The 20,851-nt window shown below is 42.1% G+C and overlaps 1 protein-coding gene across 1 annotated transcript; it reads left to right on the top strand.

Annotated features, from left to right (window-relative positions):
* Positions 1 to 1,201: 1,201 nt before the first annotated feature.
* On the top strand, positions 1,202 to 20,431 carry ciita (class II, major histocompatibility complex, transactivator). Its single transcript, XM_050068572.1, has 22 exons — positions 1,202 to 1,399; positions 7,808 to 7,864; positions 9,079 to 9,126; positions 9,243 to 9,302; positions 9,875 to 9,979; positions 10,159 to 10,224; positions 11,439 to 11,486; positions 12,109 to 12,315; positions 13,561 to 13,611; positions 13,835 to 13,948; positions 14,041 to 14,100; positions 14,215 to 14,429; positions 15,220 to 16,574; positions 16,829 to 17,365; positions 17,509 to 17,688; positions 17,805 to 17,876; positions 18,618 to 18,698; positions 18,787 to 18,870; positions 18,969 to 19,052; positions 19,197 to 19,280; positions 19,590 to 19,673; positions 19,834 to 20,431. The coding sequence occupies exons 2-22, from the start codon at positions 7,816 to 7,818 to the stop codon at positions 19,910 to 19,912; spliced, it is 3,663 nt and encodes a 1,220-aa protein (XP_049924529.1). The 5' UTR covers positions 1,202 to 1,399; positions 7,808 to 7,815; the 3' UTR covers positions 19,913 to 20,431.
* The last annotated feature ends 420 nt before the right edge of the window (positions 20,432 to 20,851 follow it).

The raw sequence follows: 20,851 nt of genomic DNA, 5'->3' as shown, positions 1-20,851 counted from the left end.
AGTCTCGTACTGTGTTTTTGCTGTTGTTTATGGCGTGTGGTGTTTCACCGTGGGCGGGGCTCAACCCAGGCTCTTACACATACACACAGGTGCACAGCGGAGTGAAGGAAAGAAAGACAGCAGGAGAGTTGGAGGTGGCTGCACTCTGCATATCTCTACATTAAAGCTTTGAGTAAAAATGCCTGTGTGACAGGTGACATTAAACAAAGGATCAAATCATCTTTATAACTATATATAGCCAATGCCGATCAGATAAAAAAAATGCCTTAATTGGCCCTGATACCGATCTTTGAGATCAGATCGGAACATCCCTGAAGGTATTGTGAGTGTTTTGTAGGCTATATCACTGTCCATACTTATATTTTTTAAGTGTTAGCGTGCCTTAAAAATGTCATAAATCAGGTCATAATTAAGTCATATGTTGGCTCCCTAACATGGCGCTCAATCATCGAAACTTTGTGAACCTCTGATCTAAGATTTTTATTTTAAAATACTCTTAAATGAGCTGGGATAGGCTCCAGCTCCCCCGCGACCCTCAAGAGGATGAAGCGGTTAGAAGATGAAGATGAATACTCTTAGTGGGTGGGAGTCCTCGCCTTGACAGACCAACTTCTTCAGCCAGTCAGCGTGACAAAACACCAGGACACATCTTCATCACCAACAGAGCCAGTTGATAAATCAAGCTTTTGCCAAATCCAGTTGGAAGAAGGGCAAAAACATCTTTTCCTTCATGAAAATCTTGTTTGAGTGCATACTCTTGTTCTTGATTAGTTGTTGTTATTTGACAATCTTGCAATAACTTCACTAATTTCTGTGTTTACTGTGTTAACATTACAGTTAGTGCTTGTTGCCTCTGGAGCAGCCATTACTGTTCTGCAAGCTGCAAAATTTTTTTCCTGACTGGGCTGTTCTGTCAGATTTTTAGTCATGAGCAGTGACACCTGTGGTTGTGGTTGATGTGGTGATGTACAGTATGTAAAGCTTTGACATGCGCTGTCTGACATCAATAAGCACATCATATCTCCTGTGCCCAACTGATCGTTTACGCACCGTTGAAGGGCTTTTAAAAACTTTCACACTAAAGCAGTTACATGAAGATCTAAACCGAAACGGCAGCTTGTTTCAGAAACAAACTGATGCTCCCTATTTGTGGCAACCCAACCGCCACAGGGTGCAGTGGCTTGGCTGCTGTGGATGCGCACTTAGGCAAAGTGAAAGTAAAGCCGGGTTTATTGTTAGACCAAGCAGGTTGCGCGCACTCATTGCGGGTACTGTATAGAAGGTGAGAAGATATGCGCAACTGTTGATGTACACTCAGAGACTGGGAGTTCATCGCACAGATAATATACAGCAGGGGTGCAGAGGACTTGAGCATCACCCAGTGAGGCTGGCCCAGCAGGTAAATATAATCCCGGCTCTGATGGGAAGATTTGGGCGCATTTTATCCAAAGTGCGCATGTATCGACAGGAAAAGATGTCGGGGGGGTTTCAACTTTTAACTTTTATATCCGTGTTTGACGTATTTTAGCGCCGTTTTGTAATGCTTTCAAATTATTTTAATTTAATATTCGCAGTGATAACAGTTTTATCTGTGTTTTGCATCATGATGTGATCAGCATTAAGAAAAATACGTTTCCAAAAATGCTTTTTGTTATCTGATACCTTTTCTGCTTTTAAATAACCTTATTTATGACCACCCCAAAAATGTAGATGGGTTTAATACTTTTTCAGACTTCTAATGTGATGCTTTGTGTGACTTTACCCTCCGAAATGGCGAGTCTACTCCATTACGCATGTGTTCAGTGCTCTACTCCAGCAGCCCCCCACCCACCTCCGTATGTGAAATGGTGTATGTGTCAACGAGATTGGAGGTTCTTGCCAGGGGGTGTTAGTGGAACAGGGTATTTGGGGGGACTTCCAGAACAGAAAAGAAAGTGATTTTAGTAAAGGCGTGGATGTGTGTAGGAGTAGGCACAAGGAATTTCACTCATTCATGATCAATAAACACTTGAAGCTTTTCTCTGTCTCTTGCCGTTTCTCTTGTAGTTTGACAGTCCTGCAGTTTGCAGTTTCTGGACCATGTGTTAAGCTGCATGTGATTGTGTGTTGTTTTTATCTGTGGACTTGCTGTATAAAGCAGCATGGTACTGTACCTATTTAAGTTGACAAGTTCCTCATTCTTTGGCTGAGGCCTTTTGTTTTGGGTATTATCTGGTGATAAATCAATTCCTCTAATGTGTCATTTAAAGCTGGCTGAAGTAGCATTAAAAAACTGGGGTATTATTTACACTCGTAAAGGGACAGTTCACCCCCAAATCAAAAATACACATTTTCCCCTCTTACCTGTGGTGCTGTTGCTCAGTCTAGATTGTTTTGGGTGTGAGTTGTGGGTGTGTGAAATAAAGGATGCCTGCCTTCTCTCGCATATAACGGAACCAGGTGGCACTAGATGACTCAACAGCAGTGTCTCTCTCCAGAAATCACAGCACAGTTACTCAAGTTGACATCTCGTGCATGCAGGTTAAACGGTCCGTGCGGTGAACTAACGAGGAGGAACATAATTGGCGTCACTGCAAACTCTGAATCCATCGCAATGGTTCAACATATTTAGGCTACTTATATATAAACGGAAGTCGGAAACAGAAATTCGCCTCCTCCACCCAAATCAAACCGGAATGCCAAAACATCTGGGGTCTGCCCCCAGAGGCTGTATCGCCATCTGCCAGAAGTCAGACACCAAATACAGCCAATGGGTTCCGAGAATGATGTGCCAAACACTGAAGTTCTTTTGAATGGCCTGTTGAGGTTGGCTCCAGAAGTGAGTCGATCCCCATAGACCCCCATAATAAAATGCCAAACTTTACAGCAGAAATAAACATGTTAACAGACGGTTTTGGTCTCTGTAGGTAATTTCAATATTTGTGACAACTGTACTGGGATGAATTTTCATATAACTCACCTGTTTACATTTCATTAAGGCTTAAAGTTACGCATATTTTAGGGCGAGCCCACTAGAGTGATAGGCTGCCGGCAAGGAGTCAGATCCACCCCTTGCTCCTCCAACTTCTCATCCAAATATGGCCACTTCTGGCTCCAAAAAATCAAGATGCTGACGGCCAAAATTGCTGCACTCGAGCCTTCAAAATGGCAGTCCACAAACCAATGGGTCATGCCTCTAGTATTTTATACAGTCTATGATCTCGTACTGTCACGAGCACAAGCCTGTCATCCATGATAACATTCACAACGCTCCTTCTGCGCTGTGATATGATAGGCGGATGTAGTCTTGTAGAAACAAAATAGTTCCTACATGAAACTATTCACAACATGATCTGTGGATTATCTTGAGTAACCAGGTCGTGATTTCTGGAAAGAGCTGTTGAGTTTCAAATGTATTTTCGATGCCTTGTGCACCACAAGCCGAGTGCCATGTAGTTCCATTATACTGGAGAGAAGGCAGACATCTCTACAGCCGATATCTCCAATAATCAGCAACTCACACCAAAACAATCTGAACTGATAAATAGCACCACTGGTAGGAGGAGAAATATGTGTTTTTGATTTTGGGGTAAACTGTCCCTTTAATTTACAGTAAACAGCAAATGCTGACTAATTAAATTTTGATAACGTGAGACACATTCGAGCTTGTAAGTCAGAGTTATGGTGAGTTTTGTTTGGTGAGAGTGCGTGTGCATGGCAGGAAGTTGGTCTGCCTATCCAGCAGCCACCATGTAACCTGAGAAGACAAACAAATTGCCTACAAGGAAGTCTGTCTTCTGCCAACTGGACCCCAAGCCTATCTTGAACTTTAAAAGCTACATGGCCCTGATGCATGTGGCTAAATTTCTTTATTTGTTTTAAGTGGTCCAAACAGTCAGTCAGACAAAGAGAAAAGTCAGCAGTAAAATTCAGGTGCTTTCCATATAGCGCTTGTGTAACCCCTCGAACGCCACCTGACAGGGACCAGAGCAGAGGCACTGCTTTTTGGGTCGACTTTTTTTGCAATCGCTCCTCTCCCTAAAACACAGGAACTGCCGATCTGCAAATTATCTGATCCTCCTGACATCCTCTGTGGTCTTTGCGCCAGCGTTTGCTGTTGTTTTGTCAATCTACAACGCAGATAAAATGGGTCATTAGAAAATTTAGTGTTTTATTGTACCGAAAGTTATGAGTCATCAGAGACAAGCATTTTAACAAGTCGTTGGTGTCAGCAGTGATTTTGCCTCCTCTTAAAACGAAAGTTAGTTGCATACCGTCTGAGCCTTTTCATACAAAAAATACGGGTGTGTTGGAGCTGTACCTGGACTCAACTGAGAGGGATCACAGCTTAGGGTGCGCCTGAGGAGTCTCTGACTGAAACCATCAAAGTCAAAGACACGTTAGCTTGGCCTTAAAGAAGAGACAGAGGGGAGGGAGAGACTTTCAATGGTGCATTTTTGTATTGTTAAGCTTGCAGGATTAGTCCAAAATGAAGCAGACAGACTGGCATCAGATGGAGTGAAATGTTAAGTCTGTGAGGCGAGTCAGGGCCTGTCTCTGAAACAGTCCTGCACCGAGACAAAAGTGACCGCCTGTGGAAACCACCCACCATACATAATACATGATACAAGTTGCACGCTGTATTATGTAATGTGAACCAGTCTTAGATTATTATCAGTGGATGATATCATAACTGTCTTTGATGACTCATAACTTTTGGTAGAATAAAACATTAAATTTCTTGATGACCCATTTTAGCTGGGTCGTCGATAGACAAAACCACAGCGAACGCTGGCTCAAACACCACCTCGAGTCACGTTTTCAAGCTGTACTAAAAGAAGGTTGTCTTTGGCACGTAATATTATGTCTGATGATCCCTCTCACATTTATTTAATCACACAGAAGATTTAGAGTCCCACAAGCTTGATTGAAAGGTTGAGGCACACTCGTGCTGTGGCTCTGCACCTCTGAGAAACAAACATATCCGTACATACATAAGAGTCCTGGGTCTCTATTTAAAGTGGACTTTGATATTTGTAAATTTAAGAGAGCTGTGGAGATTTCTCTGCCTGATTTAGGGAAGTCGTTTAGCATCCCAGATAGCTGCAGCACAGGCACAGAGGCACACCCAAGAAATGTTGTGAAATGACTGTACAATAAACTGTAGCATTGGCTGTGATGAATAGTACGACATCTGAACTGAGCTCTGTGATTCAGAATAGGGTAGTTTTATCGTAACAGTTGGCGGCTGTGGCTCAGAGGTGGAGCAGGTCATCTACCAATCAGAAGATTGGCAGTTGGAGCCCCAGCTCCTCCAGTCCGCATGTTGAGGTATCCTTGGGCAAGATACTGAACCCCAAATTGTGTGAGTGCATGTGAATGGTTACTGAGTAGCACCATGTAGCCTTGGCTGTCTCAGATAACAGTTTTTGGCCATTGAAGCTTCATTGAGAGTTGAGAGATGACACGACTGGAGGCAAGAGGACATTTCTTAGAAACAGCAAGCGGCACGGTGGTGCAGTGGTTAGCATTGTTGCCTCACAGCAAGAGGTTCCTGGCTCAAACAAGTTTGCACGTTCTTCCTGTGTCAGTGTGGGTTTTCTCTGGGTACTCCAGCTTCCTCCCACAGTCCAAAGACATGCAGGTTAACTGGTGACTCTAAATTGTCCGTAGGTGTGAATGTGAGTGTGAATGGTTGTCTGTCTCTCTGTGTCAGCCCTGTGATAGTCTGGTGACCTGTCCAGGGTGTACCCTGCCTCTCACCATGTCAGCTGGGATAGGCTCCAGCCCCCTTGTAACCCTTAACAGGATAAGCAGCTATAGAAAACGAATGAATTAATCAGTTTTCAGTCATTGCTCCTAAAATATCATGACATTTATCCACTTTGTTGGCATGCAGGTCGCAGTAAAATTAGCCGTAATAGTTAGAAAAAATGATACTTTGCAAGACGGTTTGTTACTTACAGTTTTCAGGTGATTTGCCAAGTCCGTTCTAGAGTTTTGATATGTCAGCTTCCTTTAGCATATCTGGCACTTACATTTTAGGGGGCGTCTTTGTAAAATTTGAAACTATTCCAGATGCTTGGCTTTTGACATCTTGCTAGCGTACCTGTAAACCTGTCACAGATGGTCAAATTGTTGGAGTCACAAAAGTAGGCCTATCACTACGTTTAAATGTTCTTGTCTGAGAATAATTGTGTTGGATCACTATATATTGATTCATGGGCTTTTTGGGGTGATGGTATAGAAAGACAGAGCATTCGAATACTGATTTGGACATGGGCAGTGGTGTAGTGGAGGGTATACTCAGGTATATGAGGTATACCCACTCCTTTTTCTATCCAGTTACAGTTTACCCACCTACAGTACATGTACAGTATCAGCTAAAAAGCCATTGTAATATACAGGAGAGTATGCCCACTTCCTCATCGGTAACCTACCTATGTACCTAGTAGTGAACCCACCTCATCAACTACCACTACACCACTGGACATGGGTTACCATGGCAGTTGAAGCCTCGAAGCTTTCAGCTCAGCCCCACTGTGTTCTGATTGTCAGTATAGTATACTGCATGTGAACAGTAAGTGATGACATCATAGCTGCTCTAAAATAATACCCGTGAGTCAAGGCAAGACAAGGTCGTTTTACTTGGATAGCTCATTTTAATACACGGAAACTTAATGTGCTTTAACTGCAACGTGTAACATGTACAGAAAAATAAAGATAAAGTAAAGTGAAACAATCACAAAATTGTAAAAAAAAAATAAATAAAAAAACACCCACTGAAAACCCACATCCACCTTACAGACATAACTGCTCACACACGCAACTTCACACTCGACACTGAACTTCCTGAGCAACACATCTCAGCTCCAAACAGCTTTTGTTTTATTGTGATGTTTAGATATGAAAAGTATTGAATCACAATGCTATTTTAACTGTGCCCCACCATAACAAACAAAAGGCCCTTGACACATTAGAAAGAAAATATGCAACTCAGGCTACTTACTTACAGTGAGGAAGAACTTTGTACCACTACATTTTACTGGTTACATTGCAGATTCAGATTTTGCTCACAAAATATAACAATAAAACATTAAAACATCCAGAATTATACTAGAACTGAAAGCTCATCTTTGAACAGACTTTAATTAAATGTAAGCACATTGGACTGCTAATGCCTCTTTGTCACTTGTACTTCAAAGGAAGACACTATAGCCTACTGACAGAAAAATGTTACTGGTCACGTCACTCAAGCACATCACATTCCTTATATATTTAAGAGAACAATGAGAGCAACCTCATGTTTACAGTGACATTTAACAATGAGGAAACTCGCCAACTTGCCAACACGTGCCAAATCCTCATCTAATGCTGTCTGTGACAGTCATTATGTAATGACTCTGGTGGAAACTCAAATGCAGAGAACACACAGGAGGCAGAGTAGGGTTAAAAATAAAGCATGGATTTTACTTCAGTCCAAAAAGGTAATAACAAAACTGACGAGGAGGCAAAAAAAAACCTTAAAACCACAACAGGCTAAGTTACAAACGGGTCCCGGGAATCAAACGAAGAGATTGCTAGAAAGGGGTGGGTATATATATACACAGGGATGCCTGAGAGGATAATCAGGGGCAGGTGAGTAAGTGGCAGCAGGTGCGATGAAAGGCAGGAAAACACAGGAAACTGCAATAACACAAAAGTTAGTTAGTACTTCAAAATAAAACAGGAAATATAACCCCATATGCTTTCAGTCTTCATGCATCAACATGTTGGCAATATTTTTAATTTCATTTTTGTGTATGTGTGTGTGTGTGTGTCCTATCAGGTGCCAAGATGCAGGACGTCAGTCAGGACCCGTTTCTCTGTTTGGGAGATCTACCAGGTTTGTATTGTTCGAGTTTGGATTACTTGTTCGACTGTAAAAAAAAGGCTGAATGGCTCAACATGAATCAAAACACTGACTTCATGGAAAGTTACTGCTTTTACTTCATCGTATCCAAAAAATATGAGGCAGACTGTGTTGAAGCCTACTGAATGAAACAAAACTAAAAGTACACTGCAAGTGCAAAACTGATAAGCATCAAAGCTACAGCAGGTAACTTCTGTGAAAATAAATTTAGTCATATTGATGAAACTGTCACTATATCCACACAGTATAACACGAGACAGATATTTATGTTCCTCCTCCTCCTCCTCCTCCTTCAAGTGCTCCTCTGCTCCTCTATCACCACATTCCGTCACTTCCTAGTGGAAGTGACGGAATGTGGTGATAGAGATGTGTTTTTGTTTCTCTTGAGAGGCCACAGTGTTTGAACAGTTGTCGTTTTATTGTGGATTTTTGTATTATTTGTTGTATTTGTTGCGTTTTAAATGTGTTTTGACGGGACTTCCTGGTTAAATAAAGGTTAAACAAATCAAATAAAAGTTACCAGCTGTAGCTTTAAAGGAAATTTAGTGAATTTAATATAATATTATTGATTGAACCAGGATCACCACTGAGCTACTGTTGCTTTGAATACAGCCATAGAGATGTTAACTGATGAAAAAAATCAATTTTAATGGGCATGTTTAACATGATCATATCACAAAAAGATGGTCTAGAATCTGGGCTGGTTGAAGGTGAAAATAGTGTACATTCACACATTACTGGTATTCTATACACTGGGTTCATTTGTCTACACTAAAGGACGAGATAAAGACGACAGTTGTAGTCAGAAAAAGCTGATAGATATTGTTCTCTACCTGTGTAACTGCATCCTGATCATTCACCTTCAAGTGTGCAACTTGTTATAACGTCCATTTATCAGAACTGTTTTAGCTGCATATCTAAGTCAGTCTTAAAGAAGCCCAGATAGCCTGTAAGACTTGTAGCAGCTGGACCTTGAGCTTGTTGTGCTCCTCCTCCTCATTCAGAGATGTTGCTCAGTAGGAAGAGGTGCCAAAACCCTCTGAACTGTTTGAGACGCCTATCTTGATTCAGAAGTTCTCGTACGCCTCAAAAACATAACCAAGACATGATAAATTTTATGAGCAGAGATGGGAAAGCAAACGGTTGCAAATGCTTTGTCTAATAAATGCTCATTGTTTGTGTTTTAGATGATTTATCGGAATTCCTGAATGATGATTACCTTGGGAAGTTTGTGGGTAAGTTGCAACCAAACTTCCGCACACATTCAATGTATCAAAAGACTTGTAAGTAAACACAAATATTCAAGTATGAATGCAAAGGTAATCTTTTGTCTAATTGCCTCCTTTCTTAGACACAGGAGTGCTCTTTGACGATCCCTGTCTCAACTGTGAGGAAGAACTCATCACCTGCTGTAAGAAGCTCTTTTTGCAGATGTTGACACAAACAGGCAATACATAAGAGTAAAGGAGGAAAAATAAAGGGGCTTAAGCTTTAAAAAAAAAAAAAACTTTACTAGATAGTACAATCAGGGGCTGGGCAGGACATATTTCTCTATTTGGTATAATTACAATGCTATATGGCCATTTTGTGTAGTAATGTCATCTCAGCAAATGTGCAAGACCAGTTTGTGGCAAAGAGGAAGGTTTTAACTCAACACTTTTCTACATATTGGGTTTTAAAAAGGTCAGTAGAAAAGAAAAATATATATTTGGTGCCAAAAAAATTGAGACATTCTGCAGCCGTGTCTATAAGACCCCAAACACCAAGAAAGTGAAACCAATGGATAAAAAACACAAGGGTTAGGAACCATTTTTCTGAGTTTTTTCCTGTCTACCCTTTCCTTCAAAATCTTCAAGATGTTTGGGGAAACGTGTCTCTGCTGTGATTTTCAGTTCACTACCGAAATGCATGAGAGCCATTTTTGGTTATTGTGTCTGTTAGCTGCTTCACTGACTCTTTTACTTCCTCTTTCGTGCACTTTAGGTGATCTTCCCCCGCCAATGGAGCTGCCCGGCTTCGACAGTCTTCAGCAGATACAGGAGGACAAAGTTACAAGCACAACAAACACCAGGAGAAAAAGATCCAGAGGTAGATAAAACAGTCGCTAACTAGAACTAGAATTGGTGAAAACTCTCATGGTCAGCTCTTCGTCGTATAACACTTAATTTTTGGATTGCAGCCACAAAATTCTGCAAGCCTGAATTAATGTGTGGGTTTTAACTGTAACTTTACACTTTACATCTTCTGTTTATATTTTTCATCTCCAGCTTCCCGATCACAGCCATGCACTGATGAGAACACACCATCTAGGCCGAAAAGGCAGAAAAGAGCAGGTGACCGACCCTGACTGTCTGTTTGGTTTCTGTCTGTTGAGTATTCATGACGTGGCTTCAAATGTGGGACGCTGTGAAATATATAACCAGAGCAGTGTCATGTCTGCCAAAAGCAAATTACCTAGCTAATGTTTTATCATTTTGGAAACCACCCCCTTTTGTTTGGCAGTCTCAGTGTTTTGTCAACAGTTTCAGGCAGCCACTGTTTCATTCATGTATATGTCAAATCATGTGCCGTTTTCTTTGTCACACAGTGGACATCAAGTTGGCATCAAGGTTTTTCAAAGATACATTACTATTAGGAAGTGATGCAGTCCAATGAAATCCATCCATCTCTTTTCTGTAGCTTGTCCAAGCTGGGTTCACCCTGGACAGGTCACCAGACTAATTTCAGGGCCAACACATAGCAACAGACAACCATTCACGCTCACATTCACACAGGGAACTTATAGTCAACAATTAACCTAACCTGCATGTCTTTGGACTGTGGGTAAACCCCTCCAAAAAACAAGCTGACATGGAGACAAACTCCACACAGAATGGACTCAAGCTGGTATGCAAGGTCGACCCCAATGAAATCAGGCTGTACAGAAATCAATGTAAACCAATGGCTGCCTCGAATGCTAAGATGCTAACAAAATTTGTAGTTAAAGGGACAATTCACCCCCAAATCATTACAATCTACATCTTACACTGTCACAAGCACAAGCCTCTCGTCCATGAGTAGATGCACACTCACTTCTGCACAGTGATACGGTTGGTGGTTGTGGTTCGGTAGAAAGAAAATAGCTCCGACATGAAACTGCTCGCAGCAAGGTCTGTGGATTATCTTGAGTAACTGGGTCATGATTTCTGGAAAGAGACATTGCTGTTGAGTTTTTCAAATGTATTTTTAGTGCTTTAAACACCAAAATCTGAGTGTCATCTAGTTCCATTATATTGAAGAGAAAACAGACATCTCTATGGCTGATATCTCCAACACTCAGGAACTCCCATAGAAACAGTCTAGACTGATAAATAGCACTACAGGTGAGAGGAAAAATATATACTTTTGATTTTGGGGTGAACTTTCCCTTTAAGGAGCTTAAACTTGCAAACACAATGGTGTGTTCCTTTAAATAATTCTGGTGGATCTGGGCTTCTTTTGTGGCTGCCTTCCTGTGAGGTTAGCCAAGAACAATATTGTAATGTTTACAACCCTTCAACTCTTGCAGGTCGACCAAAAACCGAAGAGCCACAGGCTGAGCTGACTGTCACTCAAGGTACGTTTCTCATGTTCCTGCTGTAAACTGAAGCAATCCTTAGGGGAAGAGATAGACCCTGTAAGTTTTGTTTTAACATTTTAAAGGAGCATTAAAAATATATTATATAATATATTAATGTTATAAATGTCAACTGAATAGCTTTTGCAATGCACAGTACAAGGCTATGTCATATGAACACTATGCACATGTGAGTTTCTTTATATGAGTAAAATGACATTTTACAAACAGGGCAAACCACGTGAGGCTACAGTAGTAACATATGACTCATGGTTTAAGGGGATGTTGGTTGGTTATGGTTGACTCGGTTCCTTCGTGGCACAAGGATCCAGATTGACAAACAGGAAGTTTAATTTTGAAGTCGTCAGATAAAAGATCACACTGTGAACCAAAAGAAGAACTCTGTCCTCACTTGACTCGATTCCATTTTCAAATCTTCTAAGTCTGCTCAAATGAACGCAGGCATGACACAAAATCTTTGGGTCCTAATCTCTTGTAATTCCCTTGGAAGCAAACCTATCTGCATGTTTTCTTTTACCATCCTTTGTTTTTGATTCACCCAAGGTCAACAAAACCTGTGGGTACAGACAGATGAGGGTTGTTGTCTGTGTTTCTTTTGCAGACACTGACACAGGGTCAGAGCTGAGTTCACCAGAGACGGCGGCCCCCCCATCCACTCCCCCAAGAATCCTTCATCTCCATCCCTCCATTCAGTTCATCACCATCCCAGACAATCCGGGATATCAGGTTGTTCAGACACTGAGTCTCTCTCCTCCAGTTATTACACTTCCACTCCCCAACACAGCTGCTGCGCCTACTTACATTTTAGGTGAGTAAAGTATTCACATACACTGATTAACCAGTTTGAGTGCAGTAGCCCTGGGAAACATCCTGTCTGTTTTTGTTGACATTGTGTGAGAGAGGAGTTGATTGTGAAGGGGAAATGAAAATTCAGTTGGCATGCAGTTGCCCTGAAAACTGGATTATCAAGCTTCCTCTAAGAAGTGTAGCTTAAATAGGGGTGTAATTAGCAACCGCTGAACTATTTCCTGTTTGAAGTGACTGAAAAAGTTTTCCAGGAACTACTTTTCATGTTCATCTAGATACTTGTTATCTGCGAAAATTTCAGTCCTAGTCCCACTGAATATTATGCTGTGTTTGAGTCAGTTAAGCATGTCCTAGGTCAGTGGTTTCCAACTGGTGGGTCGCAGTCCAAAAGTGGGCCACTGGTCCATTTGAAAGGGACTGCAAGTGACTTGCAAATGTGTCAAGCTTAAAAAAACAAACAAAAAAAACCACTTTATTTTGAAGTTCAGTGAATTTCCGGCACAATTTAGGTGCTGTTTTTTGTTGTAGAGTGAGTGACTAATGGACAGCTACTTGACAGGGACAGCAAACTAGCTCGACGATATGGCCAAATGCCAGTATGACGCTGAATATATTAAGCAGTAAGGACATTGAACTAATGACCGAGGAGAAATCTGGACCCGTAGCTGGACCAGTTGGGAACCATGTCCTAGACAGACTGGAACCACACTGTCTCCATTAGAAGTTATGTATCTGGTAGGATGTGGAGTCTCCCAGGGCTCAGTCCTAGGTCCTCTTTTGTTTGAAACCCCCACACCTTTGCCCAAAATGAATTTCTGAATTTGGCGACTGGTTCTGGCCACGCGTGCATGTTAGTGCATGTGTGTACTGGCTAGCATTCACTGCTGCTTTGCACTGAGCTCACATGGAAGTTACCACTGTTATTGGGACTGTGTCATTGTGGAAGCATAGTGCCCACCCTTAAATTCCCCCCTGGTTAACACTGTTAGCTCTGTCAGCACTGTTGCTGTTGTTTGGTGCCATTTATGGAGTTAGCACCTTTAGCAATTAGCCGCTAGCTCAGCCTCCTTCCATGTTGAGAACCATGTCTGGAAAACTTATAGGCTTTGAATTTCACATAGAGCTCCTTTGAATTAATACTAAATGACTCTTTTACAATGTAATGTATTCTATGCACTATAAAGCACTTTGTTTATGAAACATGTTAAACGTATTAACTTGCCTTGCCCCTTTTTTTTTTATCCAGTTCCTGCTGCTTCACCACCCTTCAAACGCCAAGTGCCACCCCTCTCCCCGAGTGAGTAAAGAACTCTTTAATCTTGGATGTACATGTGTGTGTCTGCCTGTCTCTCCTTCTTGTGCACATATGCAAAGATCTCATTCTGTCAGTTTTGTGTAGTTTATACTCCCACATGTATAGTTTTATTTCTGTCTTTTAAGAAACAAAATGGAAACCTCTCTGTACTGACTGCCGTGTGTGAGAATTCAGGGTATTGATTGTTCTCCCTTTGTGTTTTTAGTTGACGGTGCAGTTGCGCCAGTCCAGATGAGTTCATCCCCATTAGGATCTCTGTCGGAAACCGCTAGCAAAGCCATGTCTCCCACTTGTGCCTCACCCCAGTCTCCTAGCATTGGTGAGTTTCAGTATCTCTCTTTTCTCCTTGTGTGTAAATTACCGTGTGGAGATACTGTCATCTTACAAAAATCTTGACATGCTGAATTTCAGAGACGTCTGCATGTAAGGAGTCACCCCTTCCTCAGTCTCCCACTGTCATTGACATTCCACGTAAGTTACCACATGCTTTAATTCCTCTTTTCTGCTTTGATGTAAAATTTCTCAAAAGCACAAATCATGTTTTGTGGATAAGCAGGTTCACAAACAATTGTGTTTCTTTTTCAGAAGGTGCAAAGGACTACATCCAGGAAGCCAAAACCCATATGAGTCAAACCTGCCAGGATATGGAGGCAGGCCTTAGCCTGACCTCTCATTACGTGGATGTGCCAGTGAGCCAGAGAGAGACTCGCTCTGGAAAAAGCACAAACAAAACCCTGGATAAGGAGCTTATCATCATGGGAGACACTGATCGGCAAAATACCTTGTTGGGGCTGAGTCAGGTAACACTTTCACTTTAATGGGATGGATAAACAGTTATCATGTAGTGCTTTCTAAACATAGCCAAATTCAATACTATACAATGTATCCTCATACAACAGCTCGTATGATATCCTACAAATTTGCACCCCATGAATAACATTATGTGCTTAATGTAAAGTTGCAAAGGTTAGGTTAAGTCAAGTAAAGTTACTGTAGTTAGGTCAAGCTCCCAGGAACATCGCTCAGCATTGCTTCCAATTTTTCCCAGTGGCCACTTGTGGTATCGCAGCAAATAAAATCCTGTGTGGCCCAAAACCATTATAAAGAGACATCTGTAAAACAGGACACCTTGAACTGCAACAAGTTCAGTTATGACGCTTTCTAAAATAAATTCTGATCCATGGAGGTTTCATATTTGTAAAACTTTCCTCGAGCCGAGAAAAACGATTATAAATCTGGGACATCTGAAACATGATGATGATGTACATTAAAATGCCTCAAAGTTTACTGAAAGTTCACACGTTTCCGAACACCAGTGTCCTGGGGAAAGTCCTGTGTTTTGTGGCCCGTCCACCACCCCTAACTGCCTCCTTACGAGACCCCTTCTGTCTTTACCTTCCCAAAGACGTGGGTTATACACAAATTAGTGTCTCATGATGATGTGGGATATGTATGAAATACGTACAAACAGTGCATGAGAACAGCCTATACTGTAAAGTATGAAAGTTTTGATTTGTTTATATCCAAAACATTGCTGAAATCATTGGCTGCAACTCACTGGTATCCATATGTTTGTTTTTATCCACCTAGATCTTCGAAGGCTCAAATGGAGACAAACCCAAACGCTACATAGTGCTACTCGGCAATGCTGGTATGGGAAAAACCACCCTGATCAGGAAGCTGTGTCTCGACTGGTCCAGGGACTGCATCCCACAGTTTGACTTTGTCTTCTTATTAGACGGAAAATCGCTCTCTTTAACAGAGGCGACCTTTAGCCTTAAGACCCTCCTCCTAAACCTCTCCTCCTTTGCTCCTTCCTGCATGGACCCCGAGGCAGTGTACGCTCAGATCCTCGCAGCCCCTAAGCGCGTGCTGATCATTTTTGATGGGTTTGGTGAGTTGCGGGACTTTGAAACTCTTCTCCAGACTCAGGAAAAAGACATTATAGCATCATTGCAGAAAGACAGTAAAGCACAGAACTTCACAGTAAGACATTTATACTCTGGCATCCTTCAGAGGATCCTCCTTCCAGGCTGCACTCTTCTACTCTCGACGCGACCAAAAGGCACTGCCACCCAGCTACTCCGGCGGACAGACAGCATTTTGGAGGTGTGTGGCTTCAATCCCACAGACGTAGAGACATATTTGTCTCAGTACTTCACTGATCCTGACCTCAGAGCATCTGCTTTGGACAGCTTAAAAAATTGCAGCTATCTCCACCTCCTCTGCTGGAACCCTGGACTGTGTCGGTTAGTCTGCTTGGTTTTAGAACAGTGCAAAAGTTCAGAGGACCTCCCGAGAACTTTAACTGGACTCTGCCATCAAATGCTTCGTCTGATAATGGAAATGGACAGAAAGAGCATGCACTCACAGGCTAAATCTCAGTCAGAAACATCTATGCAAACAGAAGAAGAAGCCCAGACAGAAATCTCAAGTAGTTCTCAAACAAAAACGCAGCACAAAAACACTCGGAGAAAGTCCAGAGCACAAGTTCGCCCTGGCTCGCACACCCAACGAGCAAGGAGGACAAAAAAACAGGACAAAGAGGAAGATGATGGCGATGGGGAGGGGATGAGGAGTGCTGGAGAGGAAGCAGACAGAACAGAGGAGAAAGAGTTGCTGTCCCAGCTGAGTTCTTTGGCCTGGGAGTCAGTCAAAGCAAACACCTGCACCCTCCCCACAGGACGAACCATATCAGCCAAACTCAAGGCGTTTGGCCACAGGACAGGGCTTTTCTTCTCTTGCCACCTGAGGGCAGGGCAGGTTGTCCCAAGTGGTGAGACAGAGGGAGGGGGAAGAGAGGATAGTGAAGAAATGGGAACTGGAAAGAAAGGAAAAAAGGGGACAGTCACTGAACATGCTGACACTAGTGATGACAACATCCTGTTGTGGGCCAATCCTTTTCTTCAGAGTTACCTGGCAGGGGTGCACTTGTCTCTATCAAGGTAAAAGTTTCTTGATTCATCAGAGTAAAATAGTCTTCCTCTATGTTTTCTATTAGAATTATTTGGATAAAAAGATTAAATGAAAAGTGGTTGATTGAGTGTTAAGCTTTTAAGCTGGCATAGTATCTTCTATGTCCTTTGTTTAAAAATGAAAGAGCACATCTTTTTCCACTCCCAGCCTCTTTTCTCTTTCACTTTCAGTGCTCTGCCCTCTCTGGATTTAGCTGACTCTTTCCCACTTTCTGTTTCCTCAGGACTATAACAGACCGTGCCTTTCATCCAACCCTCCCTTTCCAGTCAGGCCAGAAGGGACGTCGGAGACCCCAAAGGGAGGAGCTTGAGCTCACTCAGCGATTTGCAGTCGGACTCCTGTTCCACGACAGAACAGAGCTGCAGAGGCTTCACTCACACACAGAGAAAACCTTCAGAGATATGGTCGCCGCCAAGCAGGCTTTAGTAACAAAACACCTTGAGGGTCTTTCCTACAGTGACCTGAGCCCCGCCCAGGTCCTGGAGGCGTGTCACTATGTGTATGAGGCGAACTCCACGCATGGTGATGGTAACAGAGACAGTGGCAGCACACAATTAGTTGCCCACCTGGCAGCAAATCTTCCGGAGGTTCTGACATTTCGTGGAGTTCCACTTAAGCCGTCGGACGTGTTCGCTGTGCAGCATGTTCTCGAAAAGAGTGGAACTGAAGGTAGAAGGTTCTGTTTGGATCTGGAGGATTCGGGGATACAGATTTCTGGACTCAGAGCTCTCGTTGGGCTCAACAACATCAACACATACAGGTATACAATTAAGTTTGTAAAACCCCTTCCCCAAACAGTGATTGTCCAATCATAGCTTAACAACCCTAATAAGTGCTCAGTTCAGCGAGAGCTCTATGATACTAATCCATTGAAACCAATATCAACACTTGGGTGTCTTCTAGGGCATGCATTGCTGATGTCATCACCTTATGGGAGCAGTTAGAGCAGAGTGGTGAAGAAGGTCTCCTACAGGGGACGGTGTCCAAATTCAAGATCCACCCTCTGAAAGCCACACAGGTGTGTCACATAGAGCACCTGGCAAAGCTGGTGAACATACATGTGCACAAGAGGCTGTCAGACAGGTAATACAACCCGCCACCTTCCCACACACACATGCAGATAAACTCAGTTATACTTTGCAACATACAAACTGTGTGTGTCTGGCCTGTGATGTCTGTGTGTGTGTGTTTGCTTTTAGTTCCAGCCAATCAGATTCAATCCTGGCAGAGGGAATACCAGCCGTCAAAGAGCTACGCAAGCTGGAGTTTGAGTAAGTAGATCTGACATTTGACCAGTGTTGGGGTCATTACTTCAAAAAGTAATCTATTACTTCACTTAATCACTCCCTGTAGAAAACTCTGCTGGTTAGATTACTTCTGCAGCACTCGGCAACATCGCCTGAGATGCATTGTTACGTATTGCCAATTGACAATATGATGTTAAACCTTACATATGCCCACATATAGGCACAAAACAAGGCTCAATAGGAGAATCAATATGGCACTGCAGTAGGCTGTAACTACCTACACCACCTAGTATAAATCTTAATTGCCTCAAAATAATACATCAAGAGGCCTAAACAAGGTAATACAGGAGACTGGCCTTCTAACACCATTAGATGACGATGGACTAAAATGGCGTACAAACTGTTTTTAACGGGTCAGACATACTCCAATGAACTCACTCAGTTTGCTCGCTCACAAACCGTGGCTTCATAGCAGATATGTCCAGTTTATTTGATGTATTGATCACTAAAGCAGTGGTTATACCTCATGAGGAAGAGTCTCTCAAGTCGTTTGTCAGACAACCTGTTCCTTCTCGGAGTCAGCACTGTACGGCATCGCTGTTGTCGGCATGTTTAATGAGCTTTTCCTATCCACCCATGCAGATGATTAATTAACTTATGTAACGCAATTAGTAACAACATTGATTAGGAACTGAATTTAGGAAGAGTACATTTGAGTAGAATTGATGATTACAATGACAGTAATGACTTTATCTTTCTGTCTAGGCTTGGTCCAGAGAAAGGTCCACTTGCTCTTCTCAAGCTGTGGGGGCTCCTGCCTGGTCTACAAAACCTCCAGCACTTAGAGTAAATATACACCCCTTTACTTCTAGTTCTTCTAGTGCATTTGTGTGTTTGTCTCAAATGTCTGATGGTTGCTCTCCTTCTCCTTCAGTCTGGAAAACAGTAAGATAGGTGACAAAGGAGCAGAGAAACTGGCCGATGCTTTAGTCTCACTCTGTTCCCTGGAGATACTCAAGTGAGTACACCGTGTTCCTTTCTCAACCTGTGCAACATAGTCTTTATGTATAGAATGTGCGTTTAGCAAAGTGTGACCTCTCTCCTTCCGGTTTCTAGTGTGTCACAGAACTGTATTGGAGATCAGGGGATGAACAGACTGGCAACCACACTGAGGGATCTGCCCAAACTGCACTGTTTAAGGTATATTACACACACACACACACACACACACACACACACACACACATATATATATATAAATACCTATACAAAACCACCCACTGTGGTACATACTGTAGACCCACATAATTTCACTTCCCTATCCCCTCTCTGTGTTTGTTCCAGCCTCTACAGTAACGTGATTTCTGATGAAGGGGCAGAGAGTTTAGCAGCTGTCCTCCCACACATGGCTTCGCTCACTGACCTGGAGTAAGACCTTACATATATATGTCATGTTTACAATTCACATGTATGATTTCTGTGTGTACGTGTGTGTTTTAATGGCGTGCTGTCCTCATATCTGATACCTCTTTGTTTATTCAACTGAAAATGCTCTGTGGTATCTGTACTTTGCACTGGATATCATTTTCATTAAACTATGGACAGAAATTGAAACACACACATCAAATGAGGAACCACTGAAATAAAATTAGACACAAGTAAATGTTGATCAGGTGATCTTTAGTGAGTAATACGTTGGGGTGACATTTAAAGTGTAAATTGTTTTCTGTTTGGCAGTGTGAAGTACAACAAGCTAACAGACGTTGGCGCACAAAGCTTGGCAGCCAGTCTGAGAAACTGCAAGAAAATGAAAACACTGAGGTAAGAAAACATGTGTGTGTAACCACCTCGCCCCTCTCCTTTTGGGCAAAATATTTCACTGCTCCACAACCAAAACCAAAACCAGAGCATCGTTATCTCACTTCCTTCCCTGGCATGCCATATTACATCACAATATTTTTTCCATCTCATCCCATGACAGGATGTGGAACCAGTGTATTCCATACGGAGTGTTTGAGAGGCTTCAACACCAGGACAGCCGGATCCAGTCCTGGCAGTAGAGCCACATGAAACCTCCTTACCAAAATGAACTTTTTATCATGCGTCTCAAACATACATGTTTACACTACACAATACATTTTCTAAAACATTTATGTTGAAGAAAAGGGAACAAAGTGAAAGCGTGAGAAAGTGAAAGTGCACTAAAAGAAACTAAAAATGAAGTTCTTTGCTGCTTTAGTCAACATTTGATCTTGCCAGATTCTTCCAAAGATCCCACTCAGTGCCACAGGGGGAGTAATTCATCCTTCAGCATTACACAGTGCTGCATGTGTGCATTGTGTGAGTGTATTGTAATTCTTGGTACAATTTCAAGAAGCTCATTTGCACTATGATATGTGACTTCATGTTGGTTGGTCTTTTTGTTACGCTGTTTTTATCAAATGTCTGCTACCATGTGTTGTTTCTGTGACATGAACAGTATTTTTGTTTGCACTTCTCTCTGTTGGCTGTAAATGAAACATTGCTTAACAATCACCTGGCACTTTATTTTACATAAAATGTCTCATCTTGTCACCAGATACATCATTTTCTTTCCTCTTTTTTACTGCTTGTCATTTGACATGTTCACTGAAGTTATTGTTTTTTTTAATAACTTCTTTCCCAATAGGTTTCTGTTCTCTGTTTTCATCCAGCCTGACCTTTATCGTGTTTGCCACTCTGCGTAGTTGACCGTATCACTTTATCTGCATTAAGCCATTATTTTCCACCAAAAGTTTGCTGACTCTACAGGGGAGGCCAGACTTTCCCCTATTGTGATATCGTGGTAGAATAAGGGGAACAACTCATCTTTACTGACAACATAAATACTTTGTTTTTACTTGTCGTGTTCCTCAAAGGAAAATTTTGGTTTTTATGATTCTAGACCCTGTATTCCCATGTGTTTGTGTCTAAAGTACTATTTGGACAGGATTAGTTTTACATAGGGATATGGACTAATG

The sequence above is a fragment of the Epinephelus moara genome, chromosome 18 (assembly GCF_006386435.1).
Source record: "Epinephelus moara isolate mb chromosome 18, YSFRI_EMoa_1.0, whole genome shotgun sequence".
NCBI classification, from domain to species: Eukaryota; Metazoa; Chordata; class Actinopteri; order Perciformes; family Serranidae; genus Epinephelus; species Epinephelus moara.
This window is presented reverse-complemented; position numbering and strand designations above follow the sequence as displayed.